Genomic DNA, 26,293 nt, shown 5'->3' on the forward strand with positions numbered 1-26,293 from the left:
CATGTGTTATGTCCATGTTATTATTCACAGCAGCTCTGTGAAGATAGGTAGTGTGATGCCCATTTGATAGATGAGGAAGCTGAGACTTTCCCAGTGGATCACTTGATTAACCTTTTGATTGACTGATTCTTGTCACTTCCCTACCACCTCTAGTCCGTTCTGCATCTGTGCAGTCAGAATGCACACAGTATTTAATGGCTAAGTTTGCTGTCTTATGTGGGTACAGTTCCTGGCACCCCCAAACATCAAAGATCGCTGATCACAGATCATAATGACAAATATAATACACATGAAAAAGTTTGAAATATTGTGAGAATTATTAAAATGTGACACACAGACATGAAGTGACTAAATGCTGTGGGAAGAATAGTGTCAGTAGACTTGCTCCATGCGGGCTTGCCACAAATTTACAGTTGGTAAAGAAAAAAACATATCTGTAAAGTGCAATAAAGTGAAGTGCCATACAACGAGATACGCATGTACCATGTTAGCGTGCTAGGGCTTCCACTCAAAATGCCAGACCGGGTGGCTTACACAACAGAATTTATTTTCTCGCAGTGCTGGAGCCTGGAAGTCCAAGGTCAAAGTGTCACATGGCAGATTTGGTGTGTTCTGAGGCCTCTCCCCTTGGCTGCAGGCGGTCACCTTCCTGCTTTGTCCCCACATGGTCTTTCCCCTGTGCCTGCACATCCCCGAGGTCTCTCTGTGACATATTTCCTGTCTTAGAAGGACATCAGAAGATGGGGGGAGAACCCACTCTAGCAGCCGCATCTTAACTTCATCATTTCTTTAGAAGCCCGTTCCAAATACAGTCACCTTCTGAGGTACTGGGAGTTGGGCTTCTACATAGGAATTTTGAGGAGACACAATTCAGTCCATAATAGCTGTTTTAAAAAAACATTCATCTGTTTTAAACTAGAGAAAGACTAGTACAAAGAAGAAACCAAAAATAGCCTTCAGGCTAATGCCTATTATTTAAAAGTGGTGGGGTGGCGGGTACATAAGAAGATAATTCAGGCTGTATTAAGAGTATAAGAGAAAGACTGACACTCTCCTAGCCCCCTCCTGCTACACTCAAGCAGCTTCTCTAAATGCATTTACACAAATGTTTACTATCTAGAATCCAGGAGCATTTTTTCCTCATTGTTTTAATGTATCATACTGAGTACAGATCTCTTTAGCAGCATGTGCTCTGGATTAGCCTTCTTTTAAATGGCTACATCGTATTCCATTGTGTTTGCACCTGAGTTTAATTTAACTCATCACTTACTAATGGGCATTTAGGTTGTTTCCAGCCCCCACAGCCTCCTTATAAATGGTGGAGTGGCGTTTCTTTTAAATACCAGTTATGGGAGGAGTAGTAACAAGCTACTTACTTAAAAATAACTGGTGTTTGATTTTGGTGAAGACAGCCTTTGTTTTCCACCTTCCCGTTTATTGGTTTTTCACTGGAGTCGTTGTTGTTAAAAGGTGTTTGTCTTTCTTCCCCTCCAGTCTGGCTCCTTCTGGATAATGTGAAAGGCGGGGTCCCTGGGCGGCTTGAGCTCATCTCCGTACAGCTGTCCCCCCTCTTCAGGGAGAAGGGCTCCCGGAAGCAATAGGCATAGACTATTTTTAGTTACGTAGAATAGTTTTCCTTGCAAGAATTGCTGTTTTGGTGTCCATGACGACCCATGAATCCCTTCTGGCTGCTTTGACCCTTTGGAGGGGGGCCAGCTTTCTCATGGAATATGAGCAGCCTTGCTGCTAAACAGGATTTACAGCTGAGCCCAGGATGCCCGGTGCGCTCACGGGATTTGCAGACCCTCGGAGCTCCCAGCAGCATCTCCCAGATGGAGCGCCGTGCAGTGGCCTCCGCCCTGTTCCTCAGGCCCTCCCTCCGTCGCCGGGCCCAGCCTCTTCGCCGCAGGTATCATCTGGCATTATTTTATAAGCTGTGCCACGGTGCAGATGTTCTTTTCTGAAGAATTACTTTCATTTCTGACTCATTTCAGGAAACGAGGCCGTCTATCAGAGGTGTTCTTCATTTCCAGACCCCTGGAGAGTTCATTTTCTCCTGGGTTTTCGAACCACATGTGGGCAGTGCTTTATGTACCCAGATGTGAGAAGTAGTAATAAAGAACAGCTCCCTTCTTCAGCAGCCCTTACTTCCCTAGAGAATCCCATGAGAGGGTCCAGAGGTAGCTTGTGCTCTTATTAATATAAATATTTCTAAGGCTTTGGTTTCATGATGCTTATAGACATGCTGTGTGTATGAGTCTGGTGCAGGAAAAATATGATTTAGCAACAGATTTAAAAGGTAGTCTGGAGTGTTTCTAATTACTGTTTGTTGAGTTCACTGTGGCCTACTAAGTGGATTTAAGTAACCTTGAGGGTAGGGAATGTCATGTTCATATTACAGTGAACCATGCAAATCAGATTCTAAGTATTGCAGAGCACACGCCATGGAGTCCTTTTATAGATGTTGTCGTCTATGGATTTTTAAATTTAGAACTCTGAGCATTTCGGAATGGATATTTTCTACCTGCATCAGTATCAATTATGCACATGTCTAAAATCAACCCTCTTGTGTGGTGTAACTCTCTTTCAAATCCATCAGTGGCTTTGGGCACTCGGTTCTCTTTTTAATTTGACATAAGCATTCTCATTCTTCCGGGAGAAACAACGGGCTTTCCTTCCCTTTTCCATCCTTTACTGGCCTTATAGGAAACTGAAGTTGTGAGAGGGCCTGGAACCATGGTTCTCAACCTGTGCTATCCCTGGGAATCAGCCTGGGGACTTGTTTCAAAAACACCGATGCTTGGGTCCCATCCAGAGAGATGCCTGCTTAATTGCCTAGGATGTGCCTTCCCTGGAAGGATGTTATTGGGCGCAGAGGACTGAGAACCACAGGCTTGAGTGTTCTCAACCCATAGTGCACAGTAACAACTCAGCCTGGGCCACGTCATCTGAAAGGCTACTGCAAGAAACACTGATGCTCCACCAATGAAAACCACAATTCTAGGGCAAGGATCCAGGATTGTTAGAAAACTCCCAGATGATTCTGAGGCATATCAAGGGGTAAGGTCGACTGACAGGAACTAACTGTCTCACATCACAGATGCAGAAAAGGAGAACTAGAAAGGTCAGATCCTGGTTGTTGCAAAAGCACGGCTGGGACTCCGGTCCGATGCCTCCGGTTGGCCTTTCCACTGCCTAATCTGGCCCCCTTATATCTGTTTGTTGTATTTACTAATACCTCCTCATCCTTCAGGTGATGTTCCTGCCTCCAAGAGGCCTTTAATGGCTCCTCCCACTCTCCTCCCATCCAGTCTGGGTAAGATGTCCTTCCTTTATATTTGAACAGCACCCTTACTTAGCGGTCTCCTCGCACTGTGAGCTCTAGGACAGGCCCATATCTTGCTCGTCTTTTCAGTAACTTGCTGGCATGTCGTGGGGACCCAGATAATATTAGTTGAAGTTCCCTTTCTATTTACCAGTCAGCCCACTTGGATTGTTAAAAATAATCCACTCCTGTATGTCGCCTTTTGAAGGTAGCTTCCAAAAGCAAATTGTATTATTACATGACTACTGCCCACTGTGCTATGGGTCAGGATCTCATACACAAGGACTTCCCAGCCTTGCCTTCTAGGAGAGAGAGTTGAGGGGGCAAAAAGTGTATCAAGGGGATTTTGATGACAAAATAATGAAAGCAAGATGTCTCTGATCTTACACGTTACTCAGGGTACTTATAGCATCCAGGGACTTTTGAATAACATACCTAGAAGTGTGTGTGTGTGTGTGTGTGTGTGTGTGTGTGTGTGTGTGTGTGTGTGGCGTTCCCGATGTAGCTCAGTAGAAATGAATCTGACTAGTATCCATGAGGATGCAGGTTTGATCCCTGGCCTCACTCATTGAGTTAAGAATCTGGTATTGCCACGAGCTGTGGTGTAGTTTGCAGACACAGCTTGAATCTGGTGTGGCCGTGGCTGTGGTACAGGCCAGCAGCTGCAGCTCCAATTCGATGCCTAGCCTGGGAACTTACATATGCTGTAGGTTTGGCCCTTAAGAGGAAAAAAAAAAAAAAAAAAAAAGTGCATGTGGCATCAGTGAAAGGGAGCGGGTGCCATTACCCTAAGGCAAAAGGAAAATAATGCTTTTTCATAAAAATATGTTTTAAGGACTAAGTTATTTCCTTTATCCTATTTCATGTATAACTGAGCAACCACATTGACTAGCAGAGCTGAACTAAATCTTTTGGCTTCTCTGGATGAATATGTTAAAATCTTTTCAATTGATTAAAAAAGGAAACTATCAAGAGATCAAGATGGTGGGGCGGGAAGACATAGAGCTCACCCCCACCCCCCACAGACACAGCAAAAATACGTCTACATGTGGAACAGTTTTCATAGAAAACCAACCAGAAACTGGCAGAAGGTCTCTTTCACAACCAAAGCTGCAAAAAAGATCCCCACAAAACTGAGTAGGACAACAATAGTACAAGGCATCAGGATGGGACCTGGAAAGGATCTGTAAAGGAGGGAGTGTCTGCACAGGCAAGCCCTTGCTTTGCACAACTCCCCTGGGACTCTGCTGGAAGGCTTTCAGGGACATGGAGGGAGCTAGAGTGGCCTGGATTCTGCTTGTGAGCAGTGCGTACATGCTGGCTTACTAGCAGTCAGGGCAGAGAGAGACTAGCCCTGAAACTGTTGACTGCAACCTCACTGCACTTATAAGCCTCAAATGCCTGCCAGGTGAGGCTACTAGTCTGTGCAGCAGCTAAGTGCTGAAACTCTAGTGGAAGGACCCAGGGGGAGGACTTGGGATAGCTGTGTAGAGACAGTATGGAGGGCCTGGAGTGTGGTCCCTTGCCTACCACAGGGACAGCACAGGTCCCAGGCCACAGTACAGCCACCTTGATTCCTGCAGCCATAGTTCTCTGGTTCCCTATGCCAGCTTAGCACCAGGCCTAGGATGAACATAATAGATAGAGGAATGTGAACTTAGCCTGATTTTGGGCAAAACCTTTGACACCTGCATGGGCAATGCATAGATTCACTGTAACCACGTGGACCTCACTTGCTTTAGGGCTAACCTTCTTGGGGACAGAGCATATATTTAAGGGTAATGGAGCTTTATCAAACCTGACTTGGACTTCTGCTTCAAAAAGTGGGTAGCAGACTTCACCACTGCTAGGGCTGTGTTAGTTGTGGAGCAAAGGAAGCACCACCTAACACCTGGTGTTGAATCTGGACACCAGAACACCAGTCACATCCCCTCTCAAGGGGCTAATGCCCAGAAGAGTATGAGAAAAGATCTGGCAAGCATTCATACCAAAATCAGCTCTCACAGCAAAAATATTGGAGTCAAACAATCTACACAAGGATGCTTCCACATAAAAACATCCCTTGGAAAACAAAGTAGATCATTATTTCTCCTAAATTCATAGAGCAGAGACATATAAGTAAAAAGAAAAAGAAAATGAACTGCTGACAATTAAAAGAACAAGAGAAGTCCCCTGAAAGAACAAAAGTGAAGCAAACTTCTCCAGTCTACTTGATCCTGAGTTCAAAAAGGAGGTCCTAAAGTGCTTAAGGAGTTAAGACACATTATTGACAGAAATGCAGATCACCATGAGGAGCTAGAAGCTATATAAAGAAGAAATAATCAAAATTAGCTCAGTTGCTGACATAAAAAGTGATCTAAAAGCAATGAATAATCCAAACTATTACATTTAGAATGGATAAACACTGAGGTCCTGCTGAATAGCACAGGGAACTATATCCAATCCCTTGGGATAGAACATAATGGAAGATAGTATGAGAAAAAGAATGTGTGGGTATATATATGTGTGTATCTATCTATCTATCTATCTATGACTGGGTCACTATGCTGTACAGCAAAAATTGGCATGCTGTAAATCAACTATACTTTAATAAAAAATTAAAACATAAAAATAAAAGCAATGAATAGCAGACTAAATAATGCAGAAGAATGAACATGTGATCTGGAAGACAGAATAATGGTAATCACCCAATCAGAACAGCAGACAGAAAGAAAAATGGAAAAAAAAGTGATCTATGGCATAATGTAAAATATACCAACCTATGCATAATAGGGGTCCAGAAGGAGATGATAGAGAAAGTGAATCCAAAATGTTTGAAGAAATTATGGCTGAAAACTTCCCAAACCTAAAGAAGAAAACAGATATCAAGGAATAGGAAGCATAGAGGGTCTCAAAGAAGATGAACCCAGACAGCACCACACCAAGACATGTCATAATTTAAATGGAAAGAGTTAAATGGAAGATTCTAAGACCAGCAAGAGAAAAAACCAATGTCAGTTGCAAGAGAATTCTCATAAAGCTAACAGCCAATTTCTCTGTGGAAAGTTTACAGACCAGAAGGGAGTGCCATGAGATAGTCAGAGTCCTAAAAGGAAAAAACCTGCAATCTAAGATACTCTACTCAGCAAGATTATCATTTCAAAAGAAGGAAAGGTAAAGAACTTCTCAAACAAAAACTAAAACTATACAGCAGCGCTATACCTACCCTAAAGAAATATCATAAGGTCTTCTCTAAATAGAAAAGAAGCAAGACTCTACAAGGAAGAAAAAAAATCACAAAAGGGAAGGCAAATATATAAAAAGATTGAAGATCACTTAAATAAGCCAGTATATAAAATTTTTTTTTGAAAAACCAGTTATAACCACAGATAGCAAAAGGGTAAAAATTAAGATGTAAAAAAAGGACATCAAAGTCACAAAATGAGGCGAGTAAAAAAAATGTAGATCTTTTAGAATGTGTTTGAACTTATATGACTCTCAGACTAAAGCAAGTAGATACAGTTATGGATCAATATACTTGAAAACCAGGATAACCACAAATCAGAAACATACACAGATTGACTAAAACCAAACAGGAAGGAACTCAAGCATAATACAAAAGAAAACCATCACTCCACAAAGGGGGCGGGGAGGAAGAAAGGAATCAAGATGAACTACAAAATCAGCCAGATAATAAAATTTAAAAAGGAAATAAGTACATACCTATCAATAATTTAAATGTCAGTGGATTAAGTGCCCTGATCATAAAACACAAAATGGCAGATTGGATTAAAAATCAGGAACATACAATATGCTGCCTAAAAAGACTAGCCTCAGAGCAAAAGACATGAAAATTGAGGGGATGGAAAAGAATATTTTATGCAAATGGAAATGATAAGAAAGGAGGGGTAGCAATACTCAGAGGAGACTTTAAAGCAAAGTCCATAAAGAAAATGCAGCAGGATATTATACAATGATACTATGTTGAATAAAAGTCATGAGAGTGGGCATCTTGTCGTCTTCCAGATTTTAGTGGGAAGGCTTTCAGCTTTTCTCTGTTGAGTGTTATATTGGCTGTGGGTTTGTCAGAAATGGCTTTTATTATGTTAAGGTATGTTCCCTCTATACCCACTTTGGTAAGAGATTTTTATCATGAATGGATGTTAGATTTTGTCTAATGCGTTTTCTGCATCTGTTGAGATGATCATGTGGTTTTTGACTTTTCTTTTGTATGATTTTAATTGATTTGCATATGTTGAACCATCCTTGTGATCTTGGGATGTATCCCACTTGGTTGTGGTGTATAATCTTTTTTATATGTTGCTCTATTTGGTTGGCTAAAATTTTGTTGAGAATTTTTGTGTCTATATTCATCAAAGATATTGGCCTATAATTTTCTTTTTTGGTAGTATCTTTTTCTGGTTTTGGTATTAGGGTGGTGGTGGTTTCATAGAATGTCTTAAGATTATTCTTTCTTCTTCAGCCTTTTGGAAAAGTTTAAGAAGAATAGGTATAAATTCTTCATTGTATGTTTGGTAGAATTTGCCTGTGAAACCATCTGGTCCTGGATTTTGTTTGTAGGGAGTGTTTTTACTACATATTCAATTTCATTTCTAGTGATCGGCCTATTCAATCGATCTATTTCTTCTTGATAAAGGATCAATACAAGAAGAGGATATTATACTAATTAATATATATGCACTCAATATAGAAGCACCTAAATATATAAAACAAATACTGACAAGGAGAAATTGACAGGAATATAATAATAGCCAGAGACCTTAACACTTCACTAATATCAATGGACAGATCTTCCAGATAGAAAATCAATAAGACAGCAGTGGTCTTAAATGAAACAGTAGACCAGTTGTGCATAATTCATATCTGCAAGCTACACCATCCAAAAAACCCAGAATACTAATTCTTCTCAAGCCTGCATGGAGCATTATCTAGGATAGACCACAAAACAAGCCTCAACAAATTTAAAAGCATAGAAATTAATTTCAAGCATTGTTTCTCATCATGATAGCATGAAACTGGAAAACAACTACAGAAAAATAAACAGGGGAAAAACAAAACAAATAGAGACTAAAGAACATGCTACAGAACACCAGTGGGTAAGTGATGAAATCAAAGAAGAAATCATAAAATACCTCAAGACAAATGATAATGAAAACATAAGCTCACAAATTCTATGGGATGCAGTAAAAGCAGATCTAAGAGGGAAGTTCATAGTGATATAGGCCTTCCTCAAGAAACAAGGAAAATCTCAAATAAATCACCTAACCTACCTCTTATATGACTTAGAATAAGAAGGGCAAACAAAACCCAATGTCAGTAGAAAGAAAGAAATAATAAAGATCAGAGAGGAAATAAATAAAACCAAGATCAGAAAAACTGAAAAAGTTAATAAAATTAAGAGCTTTTTCTTTTTTTAAGATAAGCAAAATCAACAAACTCTTAGCTAGGTTCACCAAGAAGAAAAGTGCATAACTAAATAAACAAAATAAGAAATGAAAGAGAAGAAATAACAACCAATAATGCAGAAATACAAAAAACCATAAGAGACTACTCTGAACCATATGCTGACAACTTAGGAAAAAATGGACAAGTTTTTAGAAGCATACAGCCTGTGAAAATTGAGTCAAGAAGAAATAGATAATTTGAACAGACAAATCACTATAAATGAAAAAGAACCTGTAATTAAAAAAAAAAAAAAATCCCTGCAAGCAAAAGTTGGGGACCACATGGCTTCACTGGGGAATTCTACCAAACATTTAAAGAGGAATTTATACCAGTCCTTCTCAAACTGTGCCAAAAGATTGAAGAGGAGGGAACACTCCGAAATTCATTTTATGAGGCAACCATCATCTTGATACCCAAACCAGACAAAGACACTACCAAAAAAACTTACAAGTCAGTATCTTTAATGGATTAAAAAAAAAAAAAAAAGAGACATCCTCAACAAGAGTTCCCTGGTGGCTCAGTAGGTTAAGTTTCAGGCATTGTCACTGCTGTGGCTCAGGTTACTGGTATGGCATGACTTCAGTCCCTGGCCCGGGAACTGCTCATGCTCTGGATGCAGCACCCCCCCCCAAAAAAAAAAAATCCTCAGCAAAATATTACCAAACCAAATCCAACAATATATAAAAAGGACACTATGATCAAGCTGAATTCATTCCAGGATGCCAAAGATGGTTCATCATATGCAAATCAATCAATGTGATACACCACATTAACAAAAGACAAAAATCATGATTATTTCAACACATGCAAAAAAAAAAGCATTTGATAAAATTCAACATCCATTTATGATAAAAACGCTCACCAGAGTGGGTATAGAGGACGCATATCTCGACATCATAAAAGCCATTTATGACAAACCCACAGCCAACATAATATGCAATGGTGAAAGCTGAAGCCCTTCCTCCTAAATTCAGAACAAAACAAGGATGCCTCCTCCCACCACTTGGAAGTAGATGTCCACATGGTATTAGATGTCCTAACCACAGCAATCAAACAAACAAAAGAAATGTATCCAAACTGGTAAAATGCCATTATTTGCAGATGACATGATACTCTATACAGAGAACCCTAAAGATGCCACACAAAAACCATTAGAACTGATAAATTCAGTATGTTAGCAGGGCCTAAGATTAATACACAGAGATCTATTGTATTTCTTTAATTTCATTATTATTAATAATGAAATATCAGAGGAAGTAAAAGAAATCCCATTTAAAACCGCATTAAAAAATACCTAGGAATAAACTTAACCAAGGTGTGAAAGACTTGTATCCTGAAAATGACAAAACATTGGTAAAGGAAATCAGAGATGATTGAAAGAAATGGAAAGATATCCCACTCTCTTAAGTTGGAAGATTTAACATTGTTAAAATGGCCTTACTACTCAAAGCAATCTATAGATTTAATGTGATCCCTATCAAAATTCCCATGACATTTTTCACCAAACTAGAACAAATAATTTTAAAATATATGTGAAACCACAAAAGACCCAGACTTGCCAAAGCTGAAGAAAAAGAGCAAAGCTGGAGGCATAACCCTTGCAGACTTTAGGCAACACTATAAAACTATAGTAATCAAAAGAGTGTGGTATTGGCCCAAAAATAGCCATATGGATCAATGGAGCAGAATAATGAATAATGAGCCGAGAAATAAAACCACACATTCATGATCAATCTGTGACATAGGAGGCAAGAACATACATGGGAGAAAAGACAGTCTCTTCAGCAAGTGGTGTTGGGAAAGTTGGACAGCTACATGCAAATCAATGAAATAGAACACTCCCTCAAATTATACAAAAATAAACTCAAAGTAGTTTAAAGACCAAAATATAAGACATGATACCAAAGAAGTCCTAGAAAAGAGCATAGACAAAATATTCTCACACATAAATCGTAGCTGTATTTTCTTAGGTAAGTTTCCTAAGGCAAAAGAAATAAAAGAAAAAATAAATAGGACCTAATCAAACTTAAAAGCTTTTGCACAGCAGAGCAAACTATCAATGAAGTGAAAAGACATCCTAGGGAATGGGAGAAAATATTTGTGAAGGATGTGACCAACAAGGGGTTAATATCCAAAATAAACGTGCTCATACAACTCTGTATAACCCCCTATCCCTGCCCCCCCCCACAAAATCTGATCAAAAAGTGGACAGAAGACCTAAATAGACATTTCTGCAAGGAATGTATACAGATAGCCAATAGGCATATAAAAAGATGCTAAACATCATTAGTTTTGTCAGAGAAATGCAAATCAAAACCACAGTGAGGTACCTCCTCACGCTGGTCGAAATGGCTATCATCAAAAAGTCTATAAATGATAAATACTGGAGGCAGTGTGGAGAAAACGGAACCCTCCTACCCTGTTGGTGAGAGTGTAAATTGATGCAGTCACTATGGAAAACAGTATGGAAGTTTTTTAAAAAAACAAACAAACTGAGTTACCATATCATCCAGCTGTCCCACTCCTGGGCATAAAACAGGAAAAGTTGAAAACTCTGATTCAAAAAGGTCCATGCACCACACTGTGCATTGAAGTACTATTTGCAGTAGCCAAGACATGGCAACAACTCAAGTGCCCATCAACAGATGATTGGTTTAAGACACACACAGACATATATACATGCGGGAATATTACTCTGCCATAGAAAAGGATGAAACATTGCCATTTGCAGCATTGTGGATAGACCTATTCAGATAGAAAAAGCAAATGTGATATCACATGTGGAATCTAAAAAATAATACAAATGAATCCATGTATAAAACAAACAGACTCACAGATGTAGAAAACAAATTTATGGTTAAAGTGGAAAGGGAGAGGGGAGGGATAATTCAGGAGTATAGGATTAACAGATATAAACTATTATATGTCTATAAAATAGTTAAGCAACAAGGATTTCATGTATAACACAAGGAACAATATTCAATTATTTTGTACTAATCCGAAATGGAAAATAATCTGAAAAAATGTAAAAACCTAAAAAACTATCCCTCTTCTGTCATCCCAGTTTACTTAGGGTCATGCTTCTCCTGTGTCCTATTATTGGAAAACTGTTTCCAGATTTGCAGTATTTATGTTTTCTTGTACCCATTACAGAGATGTCTGAGAATGCAGTTTACAGCCAGTATCACTTAGAGGTGGTCGGGAGACTGCACATAGGGGTAACAGGAAGGAGCTGTTTTTCTCCTTTGGAAAATTCAGAGTTAAAAGTTTTCAGAGGCAGGACTGCAGACTGAGCTGGGTTTTAGGGATGATGTAAAGATGTTGCACACGGTAGCCAATAATGACCCGAGTGTGTGAAATGAGTCATTTTACTTTATTTTTATATTAGAGTATCGTTGGTATACAGTGTTGTGTCAATTTCTGCTGTACAGCGTAGTGACCCAGTCATATATACGTTCTTTTTCTCATACTACCTTCCATCATGTTCTACCCCCAAGAGATTGGATACAGTTCCCTGTGCTGTACAGCAGGACCTCATTGCTTATCCAACATTTTGAGGTCTTAGTAATTGGGAGTCAGTGCACCGGTGAAGCCACTGTTTATCAGGGGAAATCTTCCTTCATCAAGTAGCTTAAAAAATTTCCAAAGAAAGTTAAGTTTCAACTTAGCTGGAAGTAAATGTAGACCACTTTTCTATCAAAAATAATTTTGACTTTATCATGGAATAAATTGCAAAATTTTCAAGGCTTTTTTTTTTTTTTTTTTAAAGATAAAACGTTTTAAAGAACTACCTCCCTTCAGTCTCTCCTTTGCTGCTCTTTGGATGAGAAATTAAACCAATACAGGTTTTTGCTAAGTAACCAATGTCTGGCTCACTAATTTCAAAGGCTCAGGAGTACATTCTGGAAGAGAGAGAAAGGAAAGGTTTATTAAATACGTAAGACATACATTGCGTGTTTTCACCCATTTTGTGCTGTTGAATCTCTATGACTAGCTTGCAAATTAGAATTTCTTCACACTGATTTTTGCGTGTGAGGATGTCTATACATATCTGTCCACTAGGAAGCAGAGCCAGAATTTGAATCCAAGTCCATCCGACCCCAGGGTCCTTGTCTTTTCCACCAAACCTGACTTCTTATGTCATGAGAGTGCAGAAGCCTCCAGAAGAGCCTCGTTATTAACTATGAGTATTTTCTGTGCTAGTGAAAGAGTGCTGAATTTAGCTTCCCCTAGGGTTGTTATTAAACACCAATGAGTTAACATTTATAAGCGTCGATGACACAGTTAAAAACATTCCACCACAATATTCTATAAAGTTCTGACTTTAACATGACGTGTTGTTATTGCAGTGACCCCCCAGAGAGTTCCAGGTTATTTGTTGTCATGATTTAAAAAGGAGGAAAGGAATAGTCAGCGGTGGCTATTTTTGGTCAAAAGAATTGACCAAAATTGTGCAGTTTCAGGTACAATTGTGTGAGCCCTCTTAACACATCATGTATTTGACTTGAGGGAGACAAGCAAAATGTTTGTGTGGCTTTGCTGCTCCGTTCCCGAGTTTGAGCATCCTGGCTCTGCTACCCACTAGCTGTGTGATGGTGGGCAAGTCACCTGCCGTCTTTGTGCCTTAGTTTCCTCCTAAGATAAGAACAGCAAGAACTGGATTGCTATTTCAAGAACTACGTAATATTAGGCGGCCTCTTAAGAGCTTAGAACTTGGTGCAATGCAAAGTCAGTGCTCAGGAAGTGTTTAGCTATTCGCTGTGGACAAAAGCTATGTGCTGCATGGCCCAGTGATCTCACTTCTAGGTCCAAAAGAAATGAAACCCTGTGTCCACATGGGACATTTTAGCCAAAGTTTATAGACGTTTTATTCATAATACCTAAAACCTAGAAACAGTTCAAATGCCCAAAATGGATAAACTGTGGCATGTCCCTACCGTGGAGTACTATTCAGCAGCAAAGAACAAGCTACTGATGGGGCAACAACATGGCTATGTCTCAAAAGCATGGTGCTGAGTGCAAAAGCCAGACACAAAAGGCTGCCGACTTTGTGATTCCATTTTTACGGCATTCTGAAAAAGCAAAATTGTAGATTTGCTTGCTGAGGGCTAGAAGAGTAGAGGGGATTGCCTGCAGAGGGGCAGGGAAAAACGTTTTAGGGTGATGGAAGTGGTCTACGTGTTCATTGTGATGGAGATACTGGATCCTATGTGTTCGTCAGAAAGCATCCAACTTAGAAATGGTCTCTTTTTACCGTATTCAGTTACACCTTGGAATTCCCTGGGGTGCCATGGATTAAGGATCTGCTGTGTAGGTCGAAGCTGTGGCTTGGATTTGATCGTTGGCCCAGGAACTTCCATATGCTGCCAGTGAGGCCAAAAAAAAAAGTTAAACCTCAATAAATCTGATTTATTTATTTATTTATTTTACGTAAAAGTATATTTATTTTTTTTTTGTTTTGTTTTTTTTTGTTTTTTATAATTTTTTTTATTTTCCCACTGTATAGCAAGGGGGTCAGGTTATCCTTACATGTATACATTACAATTACATTTTTTCCCCCACCCTTTCTTCTGTTGCAACATGAGTATCTAGACATAGTTCTCAATGCTATTCAGCAGGATCTCCTTGTGAATCTATTCTAAGTGGTGTCTGATAAGCCCAAGCTCCCGATCCCTCCCACTCCCTCCCCCATAAACCTGATTTTAGATGTCAGTGGCTGGACTTTCCTGGTGGCTCATTGGGTGAAGGATCCGGCACTGTCACTGCTATGGTGACCCCCAGCTCGGGAACTTCTGCATGCCACTGGGGCAGCCAAAAAAAGGGGGGGGGCTGCAACATGAACAAAGAAGAGTGGGGGGAAAGGGGGTTAGGAACAATCAATTAAAAATTGCAGAAACTGCAGCTGTTCTACAGTTCTAGTGAGTATATGAGGTGGAAAGAATGATTTTATTCATTTTCCTCCTAACAGGCTGTGAGCTAGGAAAATGCAGAAACCTGTCAAAGAGTTGTGTCCTGCCCTATCCTGTCTAATTCTCTTTGCTCTGAGCACTGGTGTGCTTCCCAGTTTTGCAGGCCTACCCGTTAGAGCTGTTTCCCTTTCACAGGCACAGGGATCTCCTGGTTGGCTGGCTGGGAGAATCCTGAAGGAGGGCTTGCCGTGTGATAACGGCATTCTTGGAAACAGAGCCTTGGTGTTCTAACTGAACTGAGGGTTTCTATTCCAGATAACTAGTCATCTGAGTACACTTCTGGGGAAGGAATGTTCTCTCGGAGCATTGTTCATTCATCATGAGTCACAGAAGCCCTTGGCACTTTCTCCTGGAGCTCGACCTTATCTCAGCAGCCCTGGATACCATCAACCACTCCCTGCTTCCTGAAATTCTTTCTTGACTTGGCTTCTATGGTGCTCCTCCATCTTGATTCTGCTCACAGCTCCCCCCCCCACCCCCCCACTGGATCCTTCTCTCCCCAGGCCTGACCTCTACACTTTGGAGGGCCGAGGGCTTTGTTCTCAGACCTCTTCTCATCTCCACGCATTTCCTAGGTGATCCCCTTCATTTCCTGGGCCATAAATCCCTTAAATCTATATGCTGATGAGTTCACATGTGTATCTCCAGTCCTCATCTCTCCCTGGCTTTCCAGCTGTCTATTTTACCTCTTTATTTGCCTAATAGGCGTTTCAGACTGAACTCATCCAAAACCCAACTCTTGATTGGTTTTCTAGCTCTGCCCTTCTTCCATTGTTTCTCATCTCAGCAGCGACTCCTACCCAGTGGCTCAGCCGTGACCCTGAGTCATCCTTGATCCCTGCTTTTCTCTCCCACCTCCAATTCGAGCCATTAGCATCCATCCCCAATTCAAGTGGTCCTCATCTCACACGCCCACTCCACCACCTGCACTTGTATTACCTCGTGGGCCGAGTCTATACCACAGCCACAGTGGACCTTCTGTGTTGGGCTTTTGTAGGACCTGAAGTGGATTCCCTGAAAACAGTGTACAGTTCAAACTCTCCACCCTGCTCTACTGAAGGCCCCTGCCACCTCTCTGTGCCCATCTCTTCCAGCCTGTCTCTGCACCCCCCCACCCCCGCCTGAAGCACTCATCCTCCTCTCTACCTCCTCTCACCCATCCCCCGCTTCCCGTCTGGGATTCCTGCTCCTGCACTTCGCTCAGTTCCCCCCAAATGCCACCCCTTCCCAGCTGGCACCCTGACTTGTCTAAAATATCACTGATACTCCTTATCCCTTTAACCAACTTTATTTCTTTTCGGAGTATTTCTCTCCACCTGAATTTAGTATATGGGCCTTTAGGTTATTGCCTCTGTCCCCCAGTGGATCTTAAGCTCCCTAAAAGGACCTTGTTCTGGTGATCAGTATGTATTTTCTGAATGACTGAAAGAATAAGGGAATTAATGCCCTGGTACCCCTATATTAAAAATTAAAGAGCCAAACACCTTCCTAGACCCTAATATTCCTCTCCTTCTCTTGCCCCCTTATCTCTGTCCCATTTTAAGGCAGAATTTCTAAAATGTTGTCTGGACTCACTGTAGCTCACCATTAATCACTCGCTCTTCACTTGGATAGTCTGGTATCTTTTCCCATCATGCTTGCGCAGTTTCTCAGGGTCACCGAAGATCTATATGCTGTGGCTTCCAAAAGATACATTCCTATCCTGTCTTACGAGATCTCTGAGTAGCTTGAAGCACAGCTCTCCATTCTATTCTGGAAACTCCCTCCTACCTTGGCCTTCACCTTCTCTGCTGGCCATTTCTTCACCCTTTGCTGACATTGCTTTCTCTGGGGACCCTGAATGTGGAGAATTCTTCAGGATGTGGCTTAGGCCTGCTTCTTGTGTCACAAGCTCATCGATTCCCAGGCTTTACATGCCATCAGTGACCTGATGATTCCCCAGGGTATGGATATGTCCAATACTGACCTATTCTGAGCTCCAGACCCCACATGGCACTGCCTCCTTTTTTTTTTTTTTTTTTTTTTTTTTTTTTTTTTTTTTTTTTTTTTTACCACCACACCCAAGGCATATGGAAATTCCCAGGCTAGGGGTCAAATTGGAGCTGCAGCTGCTGGCCTACACCACAGCCACAGCAACACTGGATCTGAGCTGCATCTGCGACCTACACTGCAGCTTGGATCAATGCAGATCCTTAACCCACCGAGTGAGGCCAGGGATTGAACCCCCAACCTCACGGACACTATATCAAGTTCTTAACCCGCTGAGCCACAGCAGGAACTCCATGCACTTCTCCTTGATGCTTTTGAATGTGTCACGCCCAAGGAGGAGCTCTTGATTCACTTCCTTATCCTGACTTCCTGAGTCTGCCTTTCCCCATCCCAGCTTGGCCGTTTTGGTAAATGGCACCACCCTCCTCCCAGTTCCTAAAGTCAGAAAGCTGGGTGTCATCCTGGGTTTCTCCTTCATTGTCCCCCTTTGTCCCAGTGCTTTTAGGTCTATCATCAAAATATATTTTGGATTTGTCTTCTCTGTCTCCACGACTCCTGTCTTAGGTCAGCCCTGTCACCACTACTACTGTTTTAGACCAACTCTTTTTTTTCTTTTTTCATATATAAATTATGTAGATTGTTGGAGGAAGTGGGGGCAGGGCTCAGTGGCTGGAGAAGCCTCCTGAGAAGACAAGGTTTGAGCAAAGACTTGTCATCTTGTTTCATTGTCACAATATGAGGAGGAAGCAGTGACTTAGAGAGGTTGAGCCTGTGCCCAGGGTCACACAGTGTGAGGGGAAGTGGGACTTTTATCTGCTCTGCTGCACCCCAAGCTGTCGTAGGCATCACCTCATGGATTTTTGCACCAACTCTTGTCTTACATGAGCTGCCACTTGAAAGGAAGCCACATGGACCCCAAGGTGGAGGGTTCTCAGGCAGCCCCATGGGAGCTGTTTGGGGCATGAGCCCTCCTCAGGACCCATCCAGGCAGCAAGTGGCATCCTCAGGGAACAGGTGGGGGCTGGTGGCAGCGACAGCATGACTCACTGTTAGCAGGTTTTCAAGGAGCAGTCTCTACCATATCTAATAATGGGTCCATTGTATCTGCTCTTGGCCACAACCGAATGCTCTAAAATGCTGTGATGCCACACACCACTTACCTGGCAGAGCATGTGTTGTACCCCTTGGCTCCTTTTTAGCCTCATTTTGTCCCCCAGCCTCACCTCTTTACTGCTCTCTAGTCCCATGTTTAATCAGATCCTTCAAAATGCCACGGTATTTCCCACTTCCGAACCCTTGGCTCGCTTTCGTCCTGTAGGGCCAACTCTGACTCATCCTTCAGGTCTCAACTCAAATTTCCCTTCCCAGGGAGCCTCCTCTGACCACCCTGCCCCCAACCCTTCCCTCTCTTATTTCTGTCATAACAACCTTTATTCCTTATCACCAAGCAGAATCGGTTATTTTAAAAGTGTTTATGTTGAGTTGTTATTACAGAATAGAAGTTCCCTGAAAAGAGACTTTTTCTGTTTTGTTAACTGTTGTATCTTTTGCCTCTAGCACAGAGTTAACATGTCGTAGATGCCAGAACAGAAATTCTTATGTCGATATGTGTCATGTCATGAGACGTTTGACACGAGTCCTTGCCCCTCTTTTAAGAAGTGGAAAAATGAAGTTTTTGTCAAGGCTTTGCATAGCTGATAAAGTTTTATCTGATTAGAAAATGAACACCTCAAGATTTGTTGTGAAAAAGGCAGTATTTCCTCTTTCATTTTCTATTCCCCAAGGGCATGTGTTTTCAAATTTTACTGGTTATTTCAGTAATTACTTCTATATCTTTGATTAAGATGCTTGTCACCTGTTTTGTTTTTTTTTTAGTTTGGGAAATTATCTATTGATGAAAAAGTGAGTATTTAGTTCCCTTTCACCTTCCAGCCTCTCTCCTCCATTCGCACGAACTTTTCCAGCCTCCACCTGCCCAACTGTAATTGTATTGTAATTTTGGTAAGATCAATATGCAGTGTTTACTTTATTATAATTATGTAATATTTTCTAAAAAAGAGCTCTGTAATATCGTTTGATTATTTTTCCTCCAAGGACTACGCAGCAAATACTGATTTCTTCTTTTGAGCATTTATGTAGTTATTTATTTTATTTTTCCTTTTTATGGCCACACTGGTACCATATGGAAGTTCCCAAGCTAGGGGCTGATTTGGAGCTGCACCCACACCACAGCCACAACAATGCTGGATCCTTAACCCCCACTGAGCGAGGCCAGGGATTGAATCTATAGTTTCATGTAGATCCTTAACCAGCTGAGCCACAACGGGAACTCCTTATCTCTCAGTTTTTGGTGTACTTAGAGTTATTCAACCTCAGACTCCATGCCAGCTGTAAATATCCTCTCTAAATTAGTCAACCATGTAAAGAATCTACCAAATTCATCCTTGTGGAGAAATTCCATCTAGAGCTTTCTGATCTCTCTGTCTGGTTGCTTTCTTGGCCACAAAAGAGCTAGGGCTTCCCCTTCACCATCCTCCTGAGATCACTTTGCTTCTTGGGTTCTAAAGCTGTCAATCTCTGGAATTTATGACTTATTTTTTGTTGGTCCACAGCCTCATTTTGGTAGAGCACATTCTGGTAGAAATGAGTGTTAAAAGGTAATTTTTTGAGACTTGCAGATCTGACAATGGCTTTGCTCTCCCTTGGCTTTTAACTGTTGGCTTGACTAAGTTCATCATTCTAAGGGAGACATAACTCAAAATTCTCAAAATTTCGAAGCTTCTGCCACCCAGAGTTGCCCTTGAGCTGTTCCTACCACTCTGACTGAAAATCGTTTGTATGAGAACGCTTTCTCTGGAAATTCCATGTTGAGGTACCTTGGTGTTGATCTGTCTGCATTCCACATGCTGGCAACTTGGTCGGCCTTTTACGTGTGGAGACCCCATTGTCCCACATCCCTACTCCTGTCCTTTCTTTAAAGGGAAAACAATGTCCTTGAGTTCTGGGGGACAGACGTTCTTCAGTTCTGGAAATTCTGATTACGCCCCCTCCATTTTCTTTGACCACACATCCTATTATTTGGGCTGTTAGTTGTGCTGAATTGGCCACCAAATTCTTCATTTTTCCTCTTTGCCGTCTCTGTCATCCTCTTCAACTTTCTTGGACCTTCTGGAATTGTATCTTTCAAGCCATCTATTGTAGCGGAAAATGTGGCCTCTGTCCACTGGCATCAGTTAGGTCTCGGAGACAGAGTTTTGAGGAGGAGAAAGAACAGCATTATTGCTCTGCCAGGCAGAGGAGGACACAGCAGGCTAGTGCCTCCACACTATGTCCCAACTTGAGAGGGGAGAGCAAGGGGTTTTATAGGTTTAGCGCAGAAGACAGGGTTATTGATTAAGGTGTCTCTGTTATGATCTGTGGTGTCTTCAACCACGGATCATTTCAGAGTCATCAAGGCTGCCATCTGTGGGTCCAATGATGGTTTCTGGTTGTCTTCAGGGTTATTCCTTGACCTCTCTGGAATGAAGATTGCTTACAAGGAAGACGTGTTAGAGGTGTTCCAATTACCAAAGAAAACACTAGGTGCAATATAACTCTAACTGGGAAGTAACCACTGGTAAAAGAAAGCACTTGGTCAAGGAAGAGATCATTTGTGAAAAGCCAGACACTAGGTGCAATATAACTCTAACTGGAAAGTAAACATTGCAATAAATGTGTGGGCCAGGGCAGGATAACACATAATAGAGACTGTATCAAATAGTTTTAGCAATTTTTCTTAATCAATAACGCTTGAGTCAGCCTTTGAGACTGATGGGAGGTCTGGGAGGCTAAAGAAAAGGTCTTTTACTTCAAAACACAAAGATTTAGAGTCTGGTACATGGTTTCACTATTGAATCTTTAAAAATTTAGTTGGATATAGTTGACTTCCAAAGTTGTGTCAATTTCAGGTGTACAGCAAAGTAAATCAGTTTATATATATCCATTCCTTTTTATGTTCTTTTCTCATATAGGTTATTAGACAATATTGAATGAATTTCCCTGTGCTATACTGTAGGTCCTTGTTACTTGTCTATTTTATATATAGCAGTGTGCATATATTAATTCCAACCCCTTAATTTATCCAACCCCCTGTCCAGTTTCTCCTTTGGGAAAACATCAGTCTGGCTTCCAGATCTTTAAATCTGTTTCTGTTTTGTAAGTTCTATTGTATCATAGATTGCTTCCACATATTAGTGATCTCATATGATATTTAAAGATAAATATCTTTCTCTGTCTGACTTACTTCACTTAGTAAAATAATCTCTAGGTCCATGCATTTTGCTGCAGATGGCATTATTTCATTCTTTTTTATGGCTGAGTAGTATTCCATGGTATATATGTACCACATCCTCTTTATCACGCCTCTGTCAGTGAACATTTAGATTGCTTCCATGTCTTGGCTGGGGTAAATAGTTCCATAATGAACACTGGTGTGCATGTATCTTTTCAAATTATGTTTTTCTCCAGATAGATGCCCAGGAGTAGGATTGCTAGATCATATGATAGTTCTATATTTAGCTTTTTAAGGAACCTCCAAACTTTTCTCCGGAGTGGCTGCACCAATTTACATTTCCAGTAACAGGGTAAGAGGGTTCTCATTTCTCCACACCCTCTCCAGCATTTATTGTTTGTAGACTACACCCATTGAATTTTTAATCTCCCTTATTTTAATTTGTCAGCTCTTTTTTAATTTTCTGACTATTTCTCTTTCTTTCTTTAATATCACCTTATCCTTATTTCATGGATGTAATTTTCTCAGATCTCTGAAGATGCTAGAGTTTTTGCTTTTGTTTTTCAAAATTTCTTCTTCTGGTGATTTTCCCTCTCTTCTGAGTAGCTTTTCTCTCTCTCTGTGAGGTGCTTACCTTCATATTGAGAAAGTCTCAGCCTTAACTCCTGTTGCAGCTTAGCTTTGATAGTGGATGGGGTTTGTCAATTCTGGGCTTCATCCTAGGAGTACTTGGCTGCGCTGTTTGCTTTTGTTTAGGTCTTTTTGTTTCTTTGACCTGATCAGGTTCCTCAGAGAACATAGGACTAATCAGGAAGCAAAGTAGGAGACTGAGGGCCTCACTGTTCAGCTGTCATTTTTTTGGTATAATTTCTTCAGTATGGAATCCCCTTTCCCAATTAGGTCTAAAATCCTCCAGTCCAAAGATCCTGTATTGACTCTTTTCAGAATACATTTGTAGTCTTCCGGGAGGGGCTGGGGGCTTGGAGGTACTCACTTGTCTTCAGGAGTGAGGGAGAGAAACTGCGAGTCTAACTACCTCTTAGACTCTCAGCCATTTCTCTGCCCTCACGTCACACTATTTTTAGAGGAGCCTGGTACTGCCAGCCCCTCTGCCTCTTGCGGGTTTACGGTATACACGGAGTCACTTTTTGGTGGTCCTAGTTTGGGATGGAGCTTTTTCCAATCTGCTCAGCCAGTTGCCGCTTGTCTGTCTGCTCTCTGTCTCCCCAAATTGTGTTACTATCTCCAGTTCTATTCTCTTTGAGTTTATCCCTTTATGTTCTTGTATTTGAGGAGGAAGCAGAACTAAATGCATGTATTCAGAACTCCTTTAAAAAGAATTATTGAAGTATGGTTGGTTTACAAATGTTGTGTTAATTTCTGCTGCACAGCAAAGTGACTCAGTTATACATATATGCACATTCTTTTTCATATTCTTTTCTGTGATGGTTTATCACAGGATATTGAATATAGTTCCTGTGCTGTACAGTAGTTGCTGTGCTTGTTGTTTATCCTTCACTATAGATAAAATAGTTTGCATCTGCTAATCCCAAACTCCCAGTCCTTCCCTCCAGCCATATTCTTTCTTTAAATAATTATTGTTTGTGAAGCATTTTATCACCCTTGTGAAACAGGTTTCTGTGTAAGCTGTGAGCCTCCATCTTCACCACCTTCAGATCTTTCCTTAGCTACAGTCAGAGTGGGAAGTGGTGGAAAGTTCCCTGGACTGGGCTTTAGGAGACTTGGGTTCTATTCCCAGATTCTCTGCAAACCATTTAATTTTGAGCATCCTCTCTCGTTGTTTCCTCATCTATAAGACCCGGGAATTGAAATAGATAATTTTAAGGTCTCTTTGTACCCAGAGGTTGATTTTATTTCGAAGAAGTTGAGATAATCACGTGCAACTGAACACCAGGGTACAAAAGAAAATGCCAGCAGCCAACGGAAGAAATGCAACATTTAAGCATCTCCTTGCACTTGTCAGTCAGGCTCTGTAACTCTGACATCTGACAAGTATCAAGTAAACTTACAGCTCCCATTTCATGAACAAGAAATTGTTAAAAGTTTAAAAATTCTGATTTTTTTTCCCCCTCTTCTGGGGTGTTTTCAGCTGAAAGCACTTCAGCTCCAAAGCGTACTTGGGTTCGTGTTCTCCTGGCTAGATAAAGCGTTAGTTTTACACCAGAAAGACAGGAAAGATAATAGAGGATGAGGTCCATTTTTTCCCTTTTGCTCTGTGGCCGGAATGTTTATCCTGGTGGCACCTCACCAGGAAATGTGTCTTTCCCATGCAAGCCATGTGTGAGTAGATATTAGCCCATCCACATTTCCTCTCTCCACCTCATTGCCGTTTCTCAGTTAGATGGAAAGACAGAGGGGATGTCGCATGTCACTATGGTTTTGGCTGGCGGGTGTGATCGCTAACCCAGTGTGCTCAGCGGTGGTCAGTACAATGACTGGGGAGAAAATGTGATCTTTGAGGCCAGCGACCTTGTGGCTTGGAGACGGAGGTGAGGTTCCTTGAAGCAGTGAGGGCCCCCCCACCCCACCCGGGTTACTAAGACAGTCTCTGGGAGGAAGCGGGGCAGGGGAATCATTTTGTGGAAGTTCTCTAGGTTTATTATGATACATTTTATGATACTGCTGACGCTGGGGGATATTGTGTCAGGAGCAGGAGGCCAGAAAGAAAATCAGAGCCTCAAGCATTTGTAGAGCTCCGGGAAAAACCCAGCAGAACAGAAAGTGAAACTCACACCTACCCAGTTGATGCTCTTATCAGTAACAGAACCATTTCCAGCTCTTACTGCTTTCCTCCTGCCCTTATTTTATACTCTTCTTTCTCATTCTTAGTAGGTCACCTTCTTAAATCAGAGAGGAAATGGAAACCTTGGGTGGGGGCTACTTCCTCAATTTCTTCTCTCATTCATATATATATATAAATGTGCGTGTATGTGTGTATACATATATATATATGCAAGTGTATGTAATGCATATGTAAATTTTTGTTTACACTCATCTTTGCTTTTCTGACTAGGTTACCCTCTCTGCCTGTGCTTCTTTATCAGTGATCTCTCACCTATGTATTTTTCCTTCACTCTTTTTTTTTTTTTTTTAGGGTCGTACTTGAGGCATTTGGAGGTTCCCAGGCTAGGGGTCGAATCAGAGCTATAGCCTCTGGCCTACACCACAGCCGCAGCAACATGGGATCTGAGCAGCATCTGTGACCTACACCACAGCTCATGGCAATGCCGGCTCTTTAACCCACTGAGCAAGGCCAGGGATCGAACCTGTGTCCTCATGGATGCAAGTCAGATTCGTTTTTGCTGAGCCACAATGGAAACGCCTCTTTCCCGCTTTTCCATTAATATCTGTGTGTTTGTATGAATATGTAATATACATCATGTGACTACATACTTTACCAGTAATTAAAAATATATGCTCCTCAACTCTGTGGCCATCCCAGGTTCTGCTGTATCTACTTCATTCATTCATTATTCAGTCATTCAATAATTATTAAGCTCACCCATGTGCAGAGACCTGGGCTAGGCACTGAGGGTCTACATTAGACGAAAAGACAGAACCCCTGTGCTCACGATACTTACAGTCTCTTTTAACCAGATTCCTTGAAAAATTATTGCTCTTATATTCCCCCATTATAGAAATGGCACATGCTTTTTATCCTAAATTTGAAGGTTGCTTCTTAATGCGAAACCACTAAAGGGTTTAGAGCAGAAAAGTACTGGGTCAGAATTGCATTTCAAAAGTCACTGTGGCTACTGAAGGGAGAAAGGATTAGGAGGGGGGAAAGTTGCCGGCAGGTTAGGAGATCAATGCTACAGTCCAGATCAGGGCTTCCAGGGACTTGGCAGCAGAAAAGGGAGAGAGGAGGACAGAATCAAGAACTGCTCTGCACCACAGGGTGGTGAATGTTGGCCGTGGAGATGAGGGGAAGGGGGGTCTAGGAGGACACCCAGGTTTCTGGTCAACAGCTGACTAGATGGTGGTGCTAGTTACCGCAACAAGAAAGAATGGAGAAAGAATTTCTTTGTGTGTGTAAACCTAAGTCCTGTGTAAATACTCTGTCTGAGATGCCTGGGAGGTTTCCAAGTGGAGGCAGCACGTAGGCAATTGGATGTTTGAATCTGGAGTTTAAGACATGTGAAATAGAGCAATGCAAGAACATGTGGCATGTATACACAATGGATACTACTCAGCCATAAGAAAGAACAAAATAATGCATTTGCAGCAACATGAATCAAAGTGGAGACTCTCATACTAAGTGAAGTAAGTCAGAAAGAGAAAGACAAATACCATATGATATCACTTATATCTGGAATCTAATATATGGCACAAATGAACCCATCTGCAGAAAAGAAACAAACTCATGGACTTGGAGTACAGACTTGTGGTTGCCGAGGAGGGGGAGGGAATGGGATGGACTGGGAGTTTTGGGGTTAGTCGATGCAAACCATTACATTTAGAATGGATCAGCAATGAGATCCTGCTGTGTAGTACAGTGAACTATATCTAATCATTTGTGGTGGAACATGATGGAGGATAATGTGAGAAAAAGTATACGTATGTATGTATGACTGGGTCACTTTGCTGTACAGCAGAAATTGATAGAACATTGTAAATAAACTATACTAGAAAAAATAAAAATCTCACAAAGAAAGAAAGAGAAGGACATAAGGCAATGTATTTGGAACCTTTAGCCTAAAGGGATTAACAGATACCATGGGGTAGGTTACAGAGGAGTGGCCTTGGGTAGAGCGCTGAATATTTTTCAGAAGTAAAGGTCCAGTTAGGGACCAGCAGATGTCCAGCAAGTTGGAAGAACTTCCAAGAGAAGGAAAGCAAGAGAGTCTTCATCTTCACAAGAGGTCATTGTCAGCTGTGTCAGTGATGGTTGAGATGTCAGATAAGGCCAAAAAAAAAAAAAAAAACAAACCCAGTGGACATTAGGTTCAGCTCTGTGCAACTCATGCCTGATGTTAGGCAGAACCAGGTGCTGGGTGGTAGAGGCTGGATTCCTGTTGGAGGGGTGCCAGCTTACCCAGAGCCCTGATAGCCTCTTATCTTTATTGTTTTATTCTGATTGCCAAAGCAATACTCACTCATTGCAAAAATTTTAAACATTAACAAACACGACTGAGAGGAGTTCTCTTGTGGCCTGGTAGGTTAAGGATCTGGCATTTGTCACTGCAATGGTTCAGGTTGCTGCTGTGGCTTAGGTTTCCTCAGGTTCAGTCTCTGGCCTGGGAACTTCTACATGCTACAGGTGCAGCCAAAACA

General features: G+C 41.3%; 1 protein-coding gene across 7 annotated transcripts in view; it reads left to right on the top strand.

Moving 5' to 3' along the window:
* Window positions 1-26,293, top strand: part of ANO6 (anoctamin 6) — a 368,316-nt gene that overhangs the window by 182,692 nt on the left and 159,331 nt on the right. Inside the window, exons 1-2 of one of the 7 annotated variants that reach the window (XM_084957198.1) lie at window positions 1,760-1,909; window positions 3,254-3,316. The exons of 5 other annotated variants lie outside the window; for them this stretch is intronic. In XM_084957198.1, the coding sequence (XP_084813324.1) occupies window positions 3,283-3,316 (34 nt within the window). In that variant the 5' untranslated portion in view covers window positions 1,760-1,909; window positions 3,254-3,282. Of the gene's footprint in view, window positions 1-1,759; window positions 1,910-3,253; window positions 3,317-26,293 lie in introns of those variants that run through there. One more of the 7 variants, XM_005655713.4, reaches the window with a different exon arrangement.

The sequence above is a fragment of the Sus scrofa genome, chromosome 5 (genome assembly GCF_054392235.1).
Source record: "Sus scrofa isolate SSC_HxYL_T2T_F1_AM1 chromosome 5, Sscrofa_HxYL_maternal_Yorkshire_Landrace_v2.0, whole genome shotgun sequence".
NCBI lineage: Eukaryota > Metazoa > Chordata > Mammalia > Artiodactyla > Suidae > Sus > Sus scrofa.